This window comes from Didymosphaeria variabile (genome assembly GCF_027946475.1).
Source record: "Didymosphaeria variabile strain IMI 356815 chromosome Unknown scaffold_1, whole genome shotgun sequence".
Classification (NCBI taxonomy): domain Eukaryota; kingdom Fungi; phylum Ascomycota; class Dothideomycetes; order Pleosporales; family Didymosphaeriaceae; genus Didymosphaeria; species Didymosphaeria variabile.
The window spans coordinates 2,511,684-2,531,334 of NW_026611620.1; the positions used below are offsets into that span (position 1 = coordinate 2,511,684).

Consider the following 19,651-nt stretch of genomic DNA (forward strand, 5'->3'; position numbering starts at 1 on the left):
GTCTCATTGGATCCCCGCCGCCGTCGCTGATGCTATCCCGGAAGGCTAGACGGCCCCTCTTATGCGTTGGGAAGGGTGCTCAAGGTACCAGGCCTGACTCGTCAGTCTGTGCGTGAGAACCGGTCTGAGCTGATAGCCGTCAGCTGGGCTGGACTCGGCTAGGAATTGAGTCCTTATTCCCGGGCAGTGGGAAATATTCAGGTGTACAGTTGTGAGCTCGTGAATCTAGTTCGTAGGTCGTCGTATCCAAGCTGAACGGTTGATTCTATGCCAGCGTTCATTGGCAACCGTTGCCGTTCGAAGGGAGCAAAGTTTCAGCTTCCCACATCCCCTTTCCACGCTGAATGATAAAAGATGAGGAAACGAACATACTCGAGACTCCATAACGCCTAAAGCGCCAGGCTAAAACGTAGATAATAGACAAGCAAAACAAACATGTGCAACCCAACCTAAGGTTTCTCGCTTTTCACTCCGATTCCCTTGAAGTCGCCGTGTATTATCTCCAGAAGTTTTCGAAGCGTCTCTGAGTTGCTGCTTCTTCGTCTGGACAGTTTGCTCTCGTCGTCGTCGTCGTCGCCGGCACCGTCGTCTTGAGTGAGCAGCTCGATAGTTTTTCGAAGCTTTTCGTAAGCGGCATTGAGATCTGTATGTGACGTCTCCAGCTTATTGTACTTCTCGTTCAGGACAGCTAATTGATCCTCCAAGTCTCGAGCGTGCTTTTCCTTTCGCTCTCTGAATGCGCGTTGTGCCGCTCGATTCTGGGCTCGCCTCCTCTGTATACTATCAGCACGGAGCTCAAACCAATGCACAGGCGACTTACCCCTGAAGTAGTGTGTTGTCGTTCTGTAGGGACGGGTAGTTGAGATATTTGCTGTGACATTTGGCCGTGTGAGAAAACTGGCTCAACATGTGGAGGCGGCCGTGGACTGCAGTATGGGCTGTCGTGATCTGAACCGAACTCTGGCGGTGTCATGGGAATCTGGTAGTTTCCGAAATGCATCGTTTCGCCGGCAATCTGAGGATAGTACTCTTGTGGGAGCGCGCTAGGGAATTGATCATAAGTAGAAGAGACCTTGGATCCGTGAGACTTGAACTGGGCACTCGTTGTTGAGATACTCACAGGCGATCCGCTAAGACTGGGAACTTTGGACAGATCCGGTGGCATCTCGAACATGGCCGTCTGCTGGGGGGGCATGGTATAGTTGCCTTGCGACCACCAGGCATCAAAAGAGTGGGAATCCATTGCTGGGATGCGAGGTGATGTGAGAAACAAATCGGAACCACGACGACGCGCAATGGCGATTGTACTTGACGAGGCTGAAGCTGCCTGTTGGTGAGCTAGGAAAATGTTCGCACAACAGGATGGTCGAGATGGTGGTGGAAGGGGCGTGGATCGGTTTGGTGGTGCTTATGTGGTAGAGATGAGCTTACAGCATCGAGGGCAGGCTGAGGGTCTTATAGAAGGGTAGTACTACAACGCTCGGAATTACGCTGTCGAGCTGCTGAAGTGAAGGGCGCGCGCAGAACAGGGGTTGCACAACGACAACGGACCCTGGCGAATACGTGCAGGGCTCATCTGCGGGCGGCATAATGGCGCGGTGTCTAACTATTTCTTGTAGCATGCCAGTCCGGAGGTCTGGGCGCTGGAGCAAACAAGCCTTTTAGTGTTGTTATTCTTGACTTGGAGTGGCCGGCAGCGTTGGACTAGTGTACACGGCGGACAGGGGCATGCGTGAAGGCGCAGGCTAAACCTCTTCGGGGCTTTGATAAACCATTGGCTGATGCTGGCCCCAGCCGTCATGGGCTGCCACGAGCACCGTTCGGTTAGTCAATTGTGCAGCAGTGTAGTCAGCGTACTTGATAGTCCTTCCAGGTCGCCTACGCATCGCAGCGGACCTTGTCGGGGCTCACATGCACGGTGTGGTATCGTGGTATCGGTTGGCGGACAACGTGTGGCTGCTGTGGCTACGTCTTGTCCGCAGCCATGCAGCGCTTCACATCCGGCATCACTTTACGCACCGAGGTCTGAGGCGTCTTTCGTGTCCAGGTTACTGATCATTCTGGCATTCGACGTTGATGGTTCACAGTGCTGCCTGATGTTCCGAAGTTGGGTGACTCGGTCCTGCGCGAGGCGCACTAACCGCGCAAGCTGCAACCGTCACCGACTTTTTGTCGGTCGCAGTCTGATGCCGACAAGCGAGACGAGTGGCTGCAACTGATGTCGAGGAGTCAGAACAACCCAAAGTGGCGGGCGCCGAGGAGAGGGAGGTGTGAGGTGAAGGACTTGTGCCGAGGAGTAAGCCGACCATCCGATTAGGTACGCATCCGCCGCTGGCAGCATCTTCACACCGATACATGCATCAAATCGTGGCTGCAGGCTGCAACCCATTACAACGCGATTGCCCCACCGGCGACTGGCAAACACAAGCACGCTCTGCAATTGCCGCCATGTCAGACAGATTGCAGACCGGAGTCGAGATGCATGGTACGTGAAGTACTCGTGCACATTGGTGGTTTCCGCGTCGCAATGTGCCGTGCATGATTCCACCAATCCTGCCTTTTCATCAACCGTGACATGTTGGATCGAGCTGGCCTTGAGCGAGCTGCAAATGTCGACTTATACGTGCAGAAGCGAATGCTTGTCTGTATTGCGTCTTATCAGATTTCACAATCCCAGAATACGGCTAATCAGCAACAGTGCGCAAGAAGTCATGTTGCTTGGCTGGGCGTCACGGGTCATCCCAGGCTGAACCGAGCATTCGTCCTGCAGAACCGAGCCGAAAGCACTCTCGAATCCTGGGTCAACCAAATGCATCAGAGTGCTTCCCCCATCTTACAAGTCTGTACTTTCTTCGTCAAGCGTTTGCCGTCCGCCTTGAGAGGCGATAAGCTATCTTGTCCCCCGCACCGGCAATCGCAACCGTCGTCCATTACCCCAACGATGAACACCAATCCGCGCGCAGCAGCTTCCCGCCTTGCTGCTCCAGTAACCCTTTCCTTAGGCGACCTTCCTAAAGCAGCAATGACAATGACGATGAACAGGAATCAGCAGTCCTCATTATCAATGACGAGTCTTCTGGTGTTTGTTTGTCGGGCCACAAAAATAATGCCGAAGACGGCCGTCTTTAAGAGGAGACGGTTCATCTCCTGTTCTGTCGACAGTTGCACTCCAATTGCATCCGTTTCAGGTGTGAAAGAGCTCGACCAACGCACGCCATGGGTAGAGACGAGATTCAGCAGAACAGGCAAACATCGGATGTAGACGACTTGGGCTCGGAGAAGGCCGCATACAAGAATGTGGACAAAGCACTCGAGTTCCTCAAGTACAACGAGACGGGTGATGAGCGCCATGTGGTCGACGAGAAGAAGCTGGTGACGCGCATCGATTGGATGATCGTACCCATCATGTTTGCCTGCTACTTTCTGCAATATCTTGATAAGTCTCTACGTAAGTGTACACCAACAAATCGGCTATGGCAAACTAACCATTCATAGTGAACTACGCAGCTGTAATGGGTATCTTCGAAGACGCAAACATAACAACTGAACAATATGGCACGCTCTCGTGGCTCTTCTACTTGGCCTTCCTCATTTTTGAGATGCCTCATGCGTTCTTAATGCAACGGCTTCCGCTTGCAAAGTATCTTGGCACCATGGTTTGCCTTTGGGGCGCTGTAGTCGCTTGCACTGCGGCGTGTAATTCATACGCTTCGCTCGCGGCCTGTCGATTCTTGCTGGGCATGTTTGAGTCCGCCATCAGTCCCTCGCTCATCCTCATCACATCAATGTGGTACAAGCGGTACGTTATCGCATTACATAGTAGACTTCCTCCTAAACTAACGCCTACATTGTAGTCATGAGCAACCGAAGCGAGTAGGGTTTTGGTACATCGGCGTCGGATGCGCAGTCATGGCTGGCTCTCTGATCTCGTATGGCTTTCAACATTACGAGGGAGCACGCTTCAACAACTGGCAGATCATGTTCCTGGTTGTCGGCGTAGTCACCGTTGCTGCTGGTGGCGTCGTCATCCTCTTTCTGCCAGACAACCCCATGTCAAGTCGGCTGTCGCACGCCGAGAGAGTCATGGCTGTCGAGCGTCTCCGTGAGAACAATACAGGCATTGAGAACAAGCACTTCAAGTTTTACCAATTCGTCGAGACGCTGCGCGACCCTCAGGTCTGGCTGTTGGCGTATATCACGACAGCTGCAAGTATCCCTAACGGCGCTGTAGGGTCGTTCCAGAGCGTGCTCATCAAGTCGTTCGGCTTCAGCAATAAGGTTACGGCGCTGCTTCAGATACCTGGAGGATTCATCGCCGTCGTAAGCGTCATTATTGGTACACAGGTTGCAGCGCGGTACAACAGTCGCGGCGTTATGCAAATCGTCTGGACTGCATGGGGCGGCATCTTGGGCGGAGGGCTGATTGCGTTTCTACCTACCAGCGACCGCGCCGGGAGATTGGTGGGCAACTACTTCACGCATGTTACCGGTGCCTTCCTCCCACTTTCCTATTCATTTGCGGCTTGTAACTTTGCAGTAAGCGAATTTGTTCCTGCGAAAACGTTCTTCTATTCTAATCGTGCATTAGGGCCACACCAAGAAGGTTACCATGAATGCCATTCTCCTCATGTCCTTTTGTCTTGGAAACATCCTTGGCCCGCTTACGTTTCGTGATGAGGATGCACCAGAGTTCACACCTGCGAAGATCACCATCGTTGCCGTGGACTCGACTGTGGTCGTTGCTGTTATAATTCTGCTTGGCTACTACAGGTGGGAGAACAAGAGGCGTGATAAAGCACAAGTTCAGCATCGGCCGGATATTGAGTTCAGCGACTTGACTGACCGGGAGAATTTGGAATTGAGATATAAATATTGAGTAGACGTATGGGACAGTTGCCGGGTAAGCAAGGCTTTCAGACCCTCATCTGCTGCTACCAAGACTTAGTCTACCGGATATTTTACATAGAATCGAAGGTCAAATTGTGTTGCATATTCACCAACTGCTACCGTAGGCAGCACAAAATTCACGTACCAAATCGGTCTTCATAACAATCGTTCTGCAGCAAATCCAGTGTGAATGGCAGCGGCAACAATAATCGATGATCAGAGGGCCGTGTATGACGTCTTAGCGGCTTTCAGCTGAGGGCTTATGCCGGTTGGTGACGGATGGGAGCATGATCTAAGACAAGCTGAGTCTTTACCCTATCTCATCTTCAAATGTCATCACGTTCCAAGGCTATGTATAGCGTATAATGTCTGCCAAAAAGTTCAACTTTACCGAGCATTGGTCCCCCTGCCAGTTGATTCGCGAATACCCGAACGCGGTCAAGCGGGACAATGCCGATCTCTTTCTTGCGGTCAAGGAATATCGCCCACGCGACATCACGCTGTCGGAGAACATAGTATCTATGATAGCGAGCCATGGAAACGGGTTTCCTAAAGTATGCTACGCAATATGAGCCATGTTCTTCCAGCTGATGTCAGAGGGAATGCTACGAAGCTTTGTGGGACGAGATTTTAGAAACCGGGAAAGGCTACCGAGTGCGATCGGTATGCACGGCTGAATATGCGCATCAGGGTACGAGTTACGCTAGGAACGCGGAGATCCTCGGTGATGAATTCCTGCTGGATAAATCATTCACGCGATCTGTTGTTGATGGTAAATACCTTCGGGGCAAGGATGAAGCCACCTTTTGTAGGCATTGGGCATAGTATGGGATGTGCTCGCATGTAAGTTCTGCTCATCCCAGGTTGGAGTTGGTCCGTTGACTTGCCGCAGTGCCAATCTGGCATTGATTCATCCACGTCTTTTCCATTCGCTCGTTTTCATCGATCCTGTCATTGTAGATTCGCATCCACCGTGGGCAAATGTTGCTTTGGCCTCATCTGTACGGCGCGAGCCATGGGACTCGCGTGAGAACGCTGGCGCTGGGTTTAAAAAACACCCACTGTTCAAATCATTCGATCTCCGCGTGGTGAAGACTTTCCTCTCTTACGGCTTGGAACATGCAGACAACGGTAGCGTTCACTTGACCACCCCAAAAGCTCAAGAAGCCTGGTCGTTCGTCCGATCCAACTTTCCACCCTGTACCGGAAGACACAACGACAATCGAAGCTAGATATCGGAAGCGTCTCATCAATCCAGACCTCTTACCCTTCGAAGGCGTAGGCCTAGAGACATTTGCTCGAGGCGACGGTCTGCAAACATTTCACGCGCTTCCACAGCTTCGTCCCAGAACGCTATACCTGCACGGAAAATATTCGTACATCAATACTGCGAGAACACAAAAGACCTTCCGAACTGACAGGTACCGGCAGATGTGGTAATAGTGGAGCGAAGGATGGCGGCGTTGAAATGAAGGTCATTGATAACACGCCCCATTTCTTTGCTTCGAGTCCCCGCAGAGGACTACAAGGAAGATATCGGACTGGCTGGCAAAGGAAACGATGCGATGGACAGTGGAGAAGAATATTTGGGCGAAACTTGATACCGGGAAGAGTAGGAATAATGTGACAGAGCTATCTGAAAGGTGGATCGACATGGTCAAAAGAGGGGCACTGTACTCAAGACCCAGTGTAAAAGACGTTGCCAAATTATAGCATGCAGATTGTGGGTGCCCATGACTCATGCGGAAGTACCACGTTGATTCAAACGTGTCGAATTAAAGCCGAGTTCGAACTACGCTGATTCGCCCTCTGCGCTTCCCATACCCGTATTGAGTAAGGAGCCACCACTCTACCACGTTGTGATTATACATGCCGCATCGAAACGCATCGAGATACGAAGCGGTTCATCAAGGCTGGTTCAGGCCCAAAGCTGGGCCGGACCCACTGACCTATATGGAGCAGCGTTTGGTCGGCTCTAACCCCAATCTAGACGGTGCGAACCGGTTAAATTATTCGTGCAGCACTGCTTCATCCTCTGATACATTTGAACGCAGTTTCATTGGCTTCTTTGTATTTTATCTGCAAATTTTACCACGTGGGAAACGCCATACATAATTCGTGCTAACACGCAATCCTGCTACACCTCCTCTTGTGTAGGAACCTTGGGGGCGATACCGCGCGAGGCGGCACTTTGGGCGATCTGCAGGGGTACGAAGGAATTTTGTGACTCCACGAAACCGGGGTCTGAGTCGATGAAAGAAGGCTCACCTCTGTCGATATTTGGGCTCTTTTCTGCTGTCTGCTTTCCTAACGTGACGCATGTGCACATGCCACTGACTTTGCGGTGAGCGTAAGACGAAGTCCTGATTGGGACTTGGGAAAACCATAGAGTATGGCGGCTGGAGAGTTCAGCCGCTTGCTGGTTTCGCACTGGCGCGACCTGCGCGAGAAGCTTCGCTCGCAGGACGAGGAGATCGTCATCGACGGACGCAGCCTTAGTGTTGCTTCCGTGGTCGCCTGTGCTAGGTACGTCCGCATGATAAGTAGAACTGAAGCAGTGCTGAGCTGTCATTAGATACGGACAGGATGTGGGAATCAGCGAGGAGACGTCGGAGACGATACGGAGGCATACTGAAAAGAAATATGGCGAATTGATAGAGGGTGAAACGATGTCAGGTATTTACAAGCCCTTCCCAGATGTGGTGCTTGCTGACGATAACAGGCTCGTTCAGACCTTTGAGTTATGATGGCGCTTCCCCTATCCGAGTCTCAGCAATTGAACACGTACAGCGAGACATGATACGTGATAGCCATTTCGGTATTCTATCCGGCGAGACGGAAATCGACATAATGAATGCCACTCGCGCATTCTCATCGGCGATTCCGCTACTTGATCCTATTGAAAGCACTACCATGCCCGAATCGTGGGTAAGGGCTCAAATGCTGATTCGAGCGAATATGTTGGCGTACCCAAGTGTTGGCGTGCGGCCTCTTCTACTGGACAAGCTTACGCAACTCCTGAATATGGATGTGGTTCCGAGAGTCCCACTGCGAGGATCAATATCTGGCGTCGGAGATATGGGACAGCAATCGTATGTCGGAAGTGTACTTGCTGGTAAACCTTCTGTACAAGCCTGGATTGGGGACCGTATCCAAGGCGGACGTAGATTGGTCCCTGCTGATGAAGCCCTGACATATGCAGAGATTGAGCCGGTCGAAGTACGTGCGAAAGAGGGCCTGGCGTTGCTGGTCGGGACATCCACATCCGCAGGTGTAAGCTCACTTGCAGTGCACGAAGCGATCTGCCTTGCCGCAACTGTCCAGGTCCTGACGGCCATAGCCGCAGAGTCACTGTGTACTGCCGATATGTGTTTCCACCCTCTGTTGTCTGAGCTTCGTCCACATCGAGGACAGTCCGAGTGCGCAACGAACCTGCGATCTTTTGTTGAAGGATCGAAGTTGATCATCTGGGATTCAGCCAAAGACGAATTCATGGCACGGTCGGACAAATATCCCGTCAGAGCTGCTCCACAGTGGATAGGTCCCTGCCTCGAAGACCTCCAGCTTGCACATTCGCAGATCCTGATAGAAATCAACTCTGCAACCGATACACCTTTGATAGATCCATCAGGCAAGATGATCCACGGAGCGAACTTCATGGCGAAGTCATTAACTTCCGCAATGGAGAAAATACGCCAAGGATGTCAGAGTATGGGACAGATTATGTTCGCGCAATGCACCGAAATCATTAACCCCACAACGAGCAAAGGCCTCGCACCATACCTTGTGGTCGACGAGCCTAGCCAATCTGGTCTCTTCAAAGGGACCGATACCCTGGCTGCCAGTCTACAGAGTGAATTAGGCTTCTTAGCCAATCCGGTGGGATCCAACGTACAATTCGCAGAGATGGGTTTCCAGGCTATAAATTCCCTCGCTCTTATCTCAGCCCGATATACCCTTACCGCATTGGACATCCTCGCGCAACTGGCGGCCTCACATCTAGTTGCTCTATGCCAAGCCCTTGATCTGAGAGCACTGCACATGCAATTTCTTTACGCTTTGGCTCCGAAATTCAAGTTCCTCACGCGTCGATGCCTCAGTGAGTGTACGGAACCCACCACGCCATCCAGCGATGGGCATGGGGCCGAAATAGCATATGAGCTTTGGATCACACTGTCCGAACGCATCAACACGACCACACATCTCGACTCTCGCCCACGCTTCTCGTCAGCACTCGACTACTTGCAAACCATCTTCCTTCGCTATTTGCCGGCGAACACCCGCTCTTTAGAAGCTGTACAGCAGTGGAACGCCGACTGCGTCCATGAGGCGTGTGCCACTTACGCTGCAGTACGCACACGTTATCTTGCAAATCCAGATGCAACGCCAATCCTGGGCAAGGCCAGTAAACGATGTTACAACTTTGTGAGAAGGAAATTGGAGGTGCCATTTGTGGGAAACGAATATTTCCGTAATGCTGAGAGGGACGATGGGACGAGACTGGGTAGCAAAGTGAAATACAAGACTATGGGGAGCATGACCAGTGCGGTCTACGAGAGTATGAGGAATGGGGCCTTTTATGCTGTAGTAGTGGACTGCTTCGAGGACGTCTAAATGAGTCGTGCATAAATGACGGAAGACGCAATACCATACCAACGTTCTGCAAGTCACGCGCCCTAAGAGCTATCCCAGCACCGTAGGAGTCGGCGCGGTCTTCTCGCAAACGATAACAAGGTTACAGATATAGTGCGGCGTGGGGACTTGCGAAAAGAACGTGCCACCTCCCACGGGGCTGGTCTGTCAGTAACAGGCTTGCAACTGGGTGGTCAAACTCACCAAGCTTGTACATACGGTCTTTCAACTGTGTTTGTCATTATGGATGATGAAGAATTGTCGAGAGGGCACTTCGAGGAAAGCTGGCTGTGTCAATTTACTTTATTAGATCAAAGCGTTGTAGATTGTTGCATGAGGAACGCAAAATCTTTCACCATTCCGTGAGTCTTAAAGAAGTTTGGGAGCAGTCGCCTTCTAAGTTCTCATGTCGCAAGTAACACTACGGAACGGAAAACAGAACATTCCGAATTAACGATTACTGAGAGAGTGTGCCATTAAAGCTGTTGTGACACGGCAATAGGCGAGAGGTAGAGTCAGAAGTGAGCAGAATAGCCTGGCCAATCTGGCCGTCTCGTTCTTCCTTGCCGCCTTCGGAAGTGTCCCACCAAAACTGCTTACCCCAGGCAGATGCGACTTCCACCGTGCACCATCTTTCCAACAGGAATGTTGAAGCGAGCTTGGGTATTCTTGGCGAGGATTAATGGCGAATATGAACAACATGGATGTTTATGTGGATTGGTCGTGGGGTAATGCTCCCTTCTGGCTGTCCATGGGGCCTTTGCCTAGATAATCCCAAATAGATAGACAGCCCGAGAACCTATCGTTCGGGCGAATACAGGGACCTTGAATCACACTTGAAAGACGAAACCCAAGTAACAGCAACGGAATCAGCTACTAGCAATGAGCGGGAAATTCTAGGGTTAGGTGGTCTTGATCACGGTGGCTGCCAGTGACATTGGGTACGCAGCCTTTTCTATAACGATTGTCTCAATTAAATACTTGCTAATATTCACCAAGTCGAGCAAGTACACTCAAATTGGCCGCATCTGGAGCCTCGCTTGCTCTCTGCGATATGAACGATTCCGTTTTGTCGGGCGTAGCTTCAAAGCTCCTGGGTTGGACACTAGTATTGACGCAAACAAAATCGATGTTAGCTCTGAAGACCAAGTCGAATCTTTTATTGCTGCGGTAGTTGATATTTTCGAAAGGCTAGACCATGTTATTACCTGCGAAGGCATCAACCCAGCTAATACTCCGTTCGAAGATACCAGCCTGGAGTACTTCAACAAACAAATAGAAGTCAACATAAAGGGCGCTTTTCTGATCACCAGGGAGAGCCTGAAACAGTTGAAGAGAGGTTCGAGTATCGTTACTGAGTAGCATGTCCGGAACACGAGGGACAGCATTACAAGGCATTTACAGTAAGTCGGCCTCACGTCTGCCATAAGCAAGACGATATCCCCGATGGAGATTACGTTATTGATAATCGTCAGATACGACCAAGCATGGGGTCGTTGGAATGATGAAGAGTGTCGCCCTGGAGTATGGGCCTAAGGGAACTTGGACGAATTGTGTTGCTCCTGGTTACATCAACACGCCTACCAATTCCGGCATCGTAACTGGTGGCGAGATAGTGGGAAAATGGGAAAGGCGTAAGTGACCGAGGATAGGTGTGCCCTGGAGAGATGGGGGACCCCAATAGACGTGGCAGATGTGGTTATCTTCTTGCTCTCGGAGGACGCACGATATCTGTCTGGAGCCGTGTACGAAGTCGATGGGGCAGTTAGATGGTGAGCAAAACCAACATTTGACCTACTATGGTTGAACTCTGCAAGTAGAGATATCCACCCAAGATTGGCACGTGAGACAGAACACAATCGCAGCACAAAAGCTTGCTTTCGCATACTACTGCGAACTATCAAATTGCTTCCCTTCATGGCACGATTGTCGCAAACTTTTATAACGACCTCGCGCCCTCGCGATTCAAAACTATCCCAGACCCATGCCAAAAATTTCCGCCTTGTAAGCGTCGAGCTTGATGTTTTGCCATTGGACAAACGCAGGCGCGGCGCCAGATATGCCCGCAAATGCGTCCATGAACACGTCGGCTATAACAATGATCCCAAGCCTAGCACCGTCGATCGTCGGAAAGGATCTCTAACTGGTGGTGGCTCAGGGGCAGGAGAAGATCGGGTAGACTAAGATTGGATGTGTTCATGGCCCCTCGTATCCAGGGGGCGAGAGCTTCACAACCAAGGGCAGGCACGCAGTCGAGTTCCAGGGGTCGAACACAACGCATTCCCATGACTCATATTATCTTGCTAGTGCAGCGCCGTATCACTACTTGCAGTCGAAAATGAGTCCTAGTGCGGAGACTCGGATGACCATCGCCCGAATGGAACAACGCACCATCGTCAGATATGATACGCACGGCGGTCCATATAGATCGCGAGATAGGCGTGCAGACCACGTTCTATCCCAACTAGCTGAAGGCTATTACGGTGGGTGCTGGTTGTTTAAGTTGCGCAACACCGGCAGGAAATAGTTGATTTCGAGATGCTGCTGCACGATGTTCATTTCATGGGTAAATCGCGCCTCTTTGTCTTCGACTGCTCAAGATGCATTTCCTCCTGCGGCACTGGCTAGACCTTACATATTCAGCCCGAAATTTTGATATTCGGTTTCGTCCGCAGCGATCATATTTGTCCCGGCTTTGGCAGTAAGACACAGCTTGTATAGACCTGCAGCCAGGATGCGGATCAAGGACAACCAGAAGAACCAACCGGTGAAGAAGTCGATCCAAAATCCCGAGAAAAGACTACTGAGCGTGGAGCCGATGAATGCGATCAACATGCTACTAAAAGCAGAAGCAGAAGACGAGAGCTCGCACCCATTAGACAGCATAGTGCGACAGATCGATGGCGTTTCCTCGGAGAGCTAGGTGAATATGGCTTCATGTGGCACAAGATCTGGGGTCTCGATGGTTTTAATGCCATTGGTGCTGCAGAAAATTGAGACGCAGACAACTTCCCGCCCCATCAGGAGAAGTGGGAAGGAACTACACGAACTAAAGGGACGGGGCGAGCCCGGAAAACATCAGGGACCTGACTTTTGCCCCTTGAGCGTAGTCACATGTGGGCACAGCCACATTTCCGGTATGGACATTCCTCTTCTACAGGACGACGATACCTTTGAGATTTCCGGACTCTTCGATGGCATAACTTGTGGGAAATTGTTTTCGAGTCTATGTCGGGTGTCCATGTTCACGCGTCCCTCGTGAATTCTGATCGTTGGCGCCATTTCTCGCCATACCGGAACACCAAAATCGGAATTGGTGATAAAGCCAGGCTCAGCAAACCCAACAAAGTGAAACTCCATCCATATCCAAGCATATCTGCGAGCGGCCCAGCCGTCAATGGCAAGAAGGTTCCCATGAGACACCTCGATACGATAACACCAGTCAATGCTGAAGCGGAGTAAAGTCCACATGCATCAACGACGTATGCTGATAGCGGCACCATGGTCATAAGAAGCGTGGTGCCCATGAATCCGACAGAGAGCAATAGCAGCGCAACGGGTAATCGGAAGTGCGCGATCCAACCGAAGGCTAGCACTGCGAACGGTAGAAGGAGACCGCCGACGATGCTCAGCGGAAGGCGATATTCCGGGCAGCCCTTGCCCGCAGAACTCCTGTTTCGAAGACGAATATAAATGCGATCCAGACTGGAGTTACAAATAAGGACACTGACAAACGAGCCGATGCCTACAAGGTGTCAGTCCAGCTTCAATCATAGAATGGCTTTTCCTTACTAAAACAGAGAAACGAGGAGCCGGTCTGAGCGGGTGTGAAACCATATCGGTGTCGGAGAATATCAGGGAGCGTAGTACTTAGGACATAAAAGTAACTGAACATGACCGACCCGAATAGCGACAGTGCGAGAAGCACACTAGATCCGAACAAGACGGTGAATGGGCGTGTGATTGCATACCACAGTCTGTACCGGGCCTCATCCTTAGTATCTTCAGAGACTTCGTGGCCAGCTTCTTCTTGTATGTGCGCAACTTTGCGCTTTAGTATGATCATCTTATACGTTTCCCGGAAACACGTCACAAACGCGATCTCGCACGTCAGCGCCAAACCAGTCGCAATGAGCAACACACTACGCCACCCGAGGGTCTGCGCAATAGCACCCCCAACTGCCGGACCGATAGCGCCGCCGACGAGAGGCGCCAACATGACGAGACTCAAAGCCGAGCCCCGCTGTTCGGATGCGAATAGGTCTCCGATGATAGCTGGGCCGAGGACGTTGGAGGCAACAGCAGCTCCAGTCAGAGCTCGGGCACCAATGAAGAGGGCGGTACTGTCACTGACAGCAGCTAGGAGGGATGCAGAGATGAAGAGTATGTTGCATACGTTCATGACCGGATACCTTCCGTAGACCTCAGAGAGGGGTGCGATGAGCAAAGGGCCCGCAGCTTCACCTAACTCCCAGATGGTGACGAGAAGAGCGCTGGCGGACGGGCTCGCTGTGTGGTTTGATAATTCGTCCACAATGGTGCTTGCGACGGGCACAACGGAGATGCATGTAAATGTTCTGCGATCTATCAGCCTTTGACATGAAGGCGTGATCGAAACCAAATTACACAGTGAATGCTGTAAATGCGAGCAAAGACACCATTGCCCACTTGTACGCTATGGGCCATTCTCTGGGATTTTCGGCGTCGCCTTGCTCAAAGTCTAGGATAGCTCGAGTATGTTTGATGCCATTTTGTAGGGTTTCCGGAACGGAGGCGAGCAAAGGCTGCTCCTCCGTGGCAGTCATCAATCGTCAAGGGCTCAAGCCGATCGAGCAGCAGCGCGAACAAGAGAAAGGCTGTGGTTGCAAAGAGATACGTAGTGTCGAAGAGTCGCGATTTCTAATTTTTAGAGGGGCGGCTCTCAGGTAATCGCGCCCTGCATGTCGCCTTCACAAGTGCTCGTTTAGGTGCATTAGCGCACCCAATGGGGCTACAAACCGCGGTTGGCCACAAATCCTGAAGCCAATCAGCGACTGCCCCTCCCAACTCATCCTGGCTCTTGAAGTCGATGGACAGTCGCTGTTTGCCCAGGTGTTGTCCGAATTCCGACCCGTTCCCATCAAGTCCCGTCATCGGAGCCTTCGTTGCGTTCTCCTTTCCATGTCGCACACAGTAAGGCCCATCTACACGCGATCCGAGGGAGGGGCCATGCCACTCCGCAATTGCACATCTCGAACATCTCAACGCCCGTCCTCTTTCGCTGCGAGGTTCAATGCTGGAGCGGCACATCGAATCTCATCTGTGCATCTCTGGCGACCTTGGCAAAGGCTGATCCGGTATCAAACTCTTGGACGGCGTTGGTAACGTCCATTCGCGTGGCGATATACTGTCGCGAAACGATCCTGTTTCTTGAGGCCCTCGCCCATACTGGCCGGTTCAGTAGCCGTTGCTTTTGCGAATGCGAGAATCCACCATACAAGGCAGACTCGCCAAAGGTCTTATGCTGAACGACAGTAACCGCTGAATCTGGAATGTTGCACCGTCCCACTGCTGTGGACAGGCTCGAAGCGCATAAAACATCGTTATGAATTGCGGATGAAGAGTAGGTAGTGACTGGGAAGAAGTGGCTTCTTTCCTGCCGTCTTAAATCTTCAATTGACATGTCACATTCTAATTCAGCCCACTTCACGACCCGCTTCTTTTCCACTTCTCAGTGCAACCTTGCTGCCCGACATCACAGGATTCATCATCCGTTGCGCTTTTAAGGTTCTTAGTGCGACAGATGTAGGGTGGCAGGTTCACGATTTACGAAGCCCCGATCATGTGTAGTACTTCACAGGCCATGCTGGCTATGCAATTGCTGAAGATGCAAAAGGCCTCCTATTCGAGATAACACCAGCCAAGACTGTATTTGAGTTCCGGCTGCTATCACGACTAACTTTCTCACCCTGCGCACCGGTTCATTGTACTTAGATGAACTGACACGAGATGTCGCTCCTTGTCTTGCGGGGACGAGGCCACCCACGGTATCTTGCCATTCTATTTAAACATTTTTAATGATGTGGTGTGGCTGACTACCACTTATGGACGGCCGAACTGCTCAGCTGATACCATATAGCCGCAACAGCTAGGATGCCACGCGTGGCTAAATGCCGTACGCAATATCCCCACGGCTCCAGACACCGGAGGATCGGCTCAACACCACCAAATACCTGGAGCCGTGGTTTGTAATCTGGGGTGCAGGAACCTTATATCTTCACCAGCCACGGTTGTGGATCTGTCGAATCTCCATCCGAAATTTACAATGGCGCGAGCTATCGTTCTGGCCGCTGCAGCGGCGACATTGTTTCAATTGACTCAAGCGCAATGTACTCCAGCGGACACAAGCAAAACGTATGATTACATCGTTATTGGGTCCGGAGCTGGTGGCATTCCAATTGCGGATCGGCTGAGCGAAGCGGGCAAGACAGTGTTGCTACTCGAGAAGGGACCACCATCTAGCGGGAAATTCGGTGGCACAATGAAACCATCATGGCTCCAGGGAACGAACTTGACTCGCTTTGATGTACCAGGTCTGTTTAATCAAATCTGGGCTGATGGCAACGGTGTTGCTTGCGAAGACACGGGCGTTATGGCAGGCTGGTGAGTCTTCAAGCACATGACAACATTGACCACTTTCTTGAGTCGTGTTTCTGACATAATATGTAGCGTTCTGGGCGGAGGAGTCGCAGTCAACAGTGCACTGTGGTGGAAACCGCACCCTGGTGATTGGGATCGCAACTTTCCTGATAGCTGGAAGGCCACCGACATGGCGAAGTCGACTGACAAGGTCTTCCAGAGGATTCCGGGAGTATGTACATGCGGTGGATGTGGGATTTTGATTGGTTAACAAGACATGCAGACGACTGTCCCATCTACAGATGGCAAGCTATACCTCCAGCAGGGCTTCGATCGAGTATCAAAAGGCTTGGATGCGGCCGGTTTCAAGCAACTCGACAAGCCAAATGACTATCCAGACCAGAAGAACTTCACGTATGGACATGCTGCGTTCTTCATCGAGCACGCCGAAAGACATGGACCTTTGCGGACCTACTTAGAGACTGCTTCCGCGCGTACCGACAAGTTCACTCTATGGACGAACACAAACGCTAGGAGAGTGGTACGGACGAAAGGCCATGCCACTGGCGTTGAGCTGGAGTGCAGAAATGGAGCTGGGCATTCAGGAACAGTCAACGTGACACCTGGCACAGGTCGTGTTATCGTCTCTGCGGGCACGATGGGTTCCGCGAAGCTTTTGTTCAGAAGTAAGTCAATGAATGTGCTTATAAATGTCCACTAAAGACGTTAGGCGGCATTGGCCCAACCGATCAGCTCAATGTCGTGAAGAGCTCGTCGACTGACGGAGCTACGATGATATCGTCAGACCAATGGATCAATCTCCCTGTTGGCTACAATCTCGATGACCATGTTGGTGTAAGTCGCCTGGGCCTACTTAGGTAAAAATTGTTGATATTCGTGCAGACCGACATCCAGATATCGCACCCGGACATCGTCTTCTATGACTTCTATGCTGCATACAACAACCCAGTCGCAGCTGATAAAGATGCTTATCTAAGTTCGCTTCCCACCCAGCGAATCGAAGCAACAAACTAACACGCCATGCAGAGAGCAGAACAGGCATATTGACACAGGTCGCGCCGAATCTGGGCCCTATCGTAAGCGCGTGTAATTCTCTATTGAACATCTTGTTCGCTGACCAATTGCTAGGCCTGGACCCAGCACACACCTTCGGACGGAATTGTTCGCCATATACAATGGCAAGCCCGCATTGAGGGGAACACTAAAAGTATAGGCCCAGTTCCCAGATAGCTACAAATCAGCTAAGCTCACGTTCTCGCAGCGGCGATGACTATCACGCAATATCTTGGCAATGGAGCCATTTCTCGTGGTCGATTGACCATTACCCCTCAATTGAATACTCAAGTCGCAACCGCTCCTTACCTGAGGAATGCAACAGATAAGGAAGCCGTCATCCAGGGCATTGACACCATGCGAAGCGCCTTGAGCAAGGTGCAGGGTTTGACCTGGATCAAGCCTACAGCCGGTCAGGACACCACGGCTTTCGTCAATTCGGTATGGCAACCTACAGATTCATGTAGAACCTGTACTGACGGCTTGCAGATCCCCACTATCCCAGCTTCTCGCAATTCCAATCACTGGGTTGGCTCCAACAAAATTGGTACGGACGATGGCCGTAATGGTGGCACTGCTGTTGTCGACCTCGATACCAAAGTATACGGAACGGATAACCTGTTTGTTGTTGATGCGTCGATCTTCCCGGGAATGACCACCGGTAACCCGTCTGCGGCTATCATCATTGCTTCAGAGAAGGCTGCTGAGAGGATCCTCGCGCTGAAGGCACCAACGAAGTCCCGCGTTATGAAGCACGCATAGAGTGGTGGATGGGTCATATAGTAGTCAGTTCGAGTAGTCACCACAGAGCTGATCCGGCCGATTGAATACCTTTCACCTGAAGCCACCGATTCCATTATCGTCCAATTACTAAGATACTATAAAATTTGAATTCGGCCGATCGCGCCTTTGCGACCAGATGCCCAGCATATCCCGCCTCTGATACATTGCACGGCAAAGAACTCATTGTGTTGCTCATCTGTCAGACCTTCCCAGGTAACACCTCCATCACGTGTCAAATTCGTACCCGTCTGGCCAGCAGCTACAGCCAAGTTCCCTCTACCCGGCAGCCAAGATACAGCTGAGCGATATAGCAGTGCAGAACTTGATGATGTCCAAGTCAGCCCCCCGTCGCGACTCCATGCCGCATTGTCGTTGCTCGCAGGCGCATCACTGAAGCTACCACCAACAACGATACCATTTTTGGAGTCACGAAACGCGACTGAGTTCATCCCGTACCCTGCATATCCGAGCTCAACGTTCGGATCACCCACAAGGCTAGTCTTCGCGGATTTCCAGTTCCGTCCGTTCCGGCTATGGAAAACACGCGAAGGATCAGGGCTACCCCCTGCAACGAGGTACCACCGCCCAGCTACGAAGGCGACACATGTGCCACTTGCGGCGAAGGCTGCCTGGCCTTTGGCTTCGAGACCCGTGGTACCCTTGATCTCTTTCCAGCTGTTCCCGCCGTCGTAGGTTTCCAGTATACCCAAGCTGCCATCTGTGGCATTGGCAGGATCTTGCAACAACAAACCGTGGTGCTTGTTTTCCCAAGCAAGACTGTCGTAAAAGATTGGATTTTTGGGTGCTTTGGATTTGAGCCAATGCTTTCCGCCGTCTTTCGTGTGCCAGATACTCGATTCATTCAAACTGCCGTCGCCAGCCGCCATAGCAACAGCAACGCGAGCTGAGAAGGCTTCGATGTCGCGAAAGTCTAAGAAGACAGGGTAGGTACCTGTCTCGTTGGTGAAGGTTTCTTTATGTACGATTCTAAGATCATCCCAAGTAGCACCGCCGTCGATGGTTCGGTAGACCGAGTTGTTGGTACCCGATATCCAGATGATGCTGTCAGACACGACAGAAAGACCTCGGAAACCAGACGTGACAGCACCATTTGCGTTCGTCAGAGGTTTTGTTTGCCACTTATTACCGCCATTGTATATGGGGCTACCGCTCAACAGCGCGGCGAGTGAGAGCAGGACTGACAATGAGAATTGCATTCTGCGCGCAAAAGTATGGGCAAGAGTTCGTTCAAGAAGAGCAGCGCGGAGAAGGCTGGAAGGTTGCACGTATCCCGCCTTCTTTGGGAGCTTCCTCTGTGGGAACTGACGTGCAAGCCGTGCCTAACCGGATCATAGCTAACATATTGCGGATCGCACGACAGTGAACGTGGCGCCCGATCTGCAATGGATTGCCCTTTCATGTGTTCTAACACAATCAGCTTTGCGATAGGAGACAGTCTTCACTGATGAGGGTCTGATTCGATGTCCGCAATTGGTGACGTCATGATACCCCTGTAACAGGCCCACGCAAATGAACATTCATGGCCGTCAATGTCAGACAGACGCTTGAAGGCTGCAGGAGAGTCCTCAGCGGTATTCGCGCCTGTTACGAATTTTCCATCCATGTGTTCCTCTGATTACACTGACATGGCACCCGT

At 51.5% G+C, this 19,651-nt stretch overlaps 6 protein-coding genes across 6 annotated transcripts; 3 read left to right on the forward strand and 3 right to left on the reverse strand.

Annotated features, from left to right (window-relative positions):
* Nucleotides 1–449: 449 nt before the first annotated feature.
* Nucleotides 450–1,243, reverse strand: N0V89_000797 (uncharacterized protein; the record flags this gene model as incomplete). The annotated part of the gene is made up of 3 exons (XM_056209617.1): nucleotides 450–773; nucleotides 821–1,072; nucleotides 1,121–1,243. 3 exons carry the CDS (start codon nucleotides 1,241–1,243, stop codon nucleotides 450–452), a joined length of 699 nt encoding a protein of 232 aa, XP_056076439.1.
* Nucleotides 1,244–3,216: 1,973 nt separating this feature from the next.
* On the forward strand, nucleotides 3,217–4,876 carry N0V89_000798 (uncharacterized protein; the record flags this gene model as incomplete). Its single annotated transcript, XM_056209618.1, has 4 exons — nucleotides 3,217–3,448; nucleotides 3,496–3,799; nucleotides 3,855–4,536; nucleotides 4,589–4,876. The coding sequence occupies 4 exons, from the start codon at nucleotides 3,217–3,219 to the stop codon at nucleotides 4,874–4,876; spliced, it is 1,506 nt and encodes a 501-aa protein (XP_056076440.1).
* A 2,403-nt stretch (nucleotides 4,877–7,279) lies between these two features.
* On the forward strand, nucleotides 7,280–9,501 carry N0V89_000799 (uncharacterized protein; the record flags this gene model as incomplete). Its single annotated transcript, XM_056209619.1, has 3 exons — nucleotides 7,280–7,413; nucleotides 7,463–7,563; nucleotides 7,610–9,501. 3 exons carry the CDS (start codon nucleotides 7,280–7,282, stop codon nucleotides 9,499–9,501), a joined length of 2,127 nt encoding a protein of 708 aa, XP_056076441.1.
* A 3,263-nt stretch (nucleotides 9,502–12,764) lies between these two features.
* On the reverse strand, nucleotides 12,765–14,324 carry N0V89_000800 (uncharacterized protein; the record flags this gene model as incomplete). Its single annotated transcript, XM_056209620.1, has 3 exons — nucleotides 12,765–13,264; nucleotides 13,312–14,096; nucleotides 14,146–14,324. 3 exons carry the CDS (start codon nucleotides 14,322–14,324, stop codon nucleotides 12,765–12,767), a joined length of 1,464 nt encoding a protein of 487 aa, XP_056076442.1.
* Nucleotides 14,325–16,039: 1,715 nt separating this feature from the next.
* N0V89_000801 (uncharacterized protein) lies at nucleotides 16,040–17,973 on the forward strand (the record flags this gene model as incomplete). Its single annotated transcript, XM_056209621.1, has 9 exons — nucleotides 16,040–16,161; nucleotides 16,228–16,369; nucleotides 16,421–16,823; nucleotides 16,868–16,992; nucleotides 17,041–17,134; nucleotides 17,185–17,234; nucleotides 17,287–17,365; nucleotides 17,420–17,652; nucleotides 17,701–17,973. 9 exons carry the CDS (start codon nucleotides 16,040–16,042, stop codon nucleotides 17,971–17,973), a joined length of 1,521 nt encoding a protein of 506 aa, XP_056076443.1.
* Nucleotides 17,974–18,089: 116 nt separating this feature from the next.
* Nucleotides 18,090–19,211, reverse strand: N0V89_000802 (uncharacterized protein; the record flags this gene model as incomplete). The annotated part of the gene is made up of 1 exon (XM_056209622.1): nucleotides 18,090–19,211. One exon carries the CDS (start codon nucleotides 19,209–19,211, stop codon nucleotides 18,090–18,092), a length of 1,122 nt encoding a protein of 373 aa, XP_056076444.1.
* Between the last annotated feature and the right edge of the window lie 440 nt (nucleotides 19,212–19,651).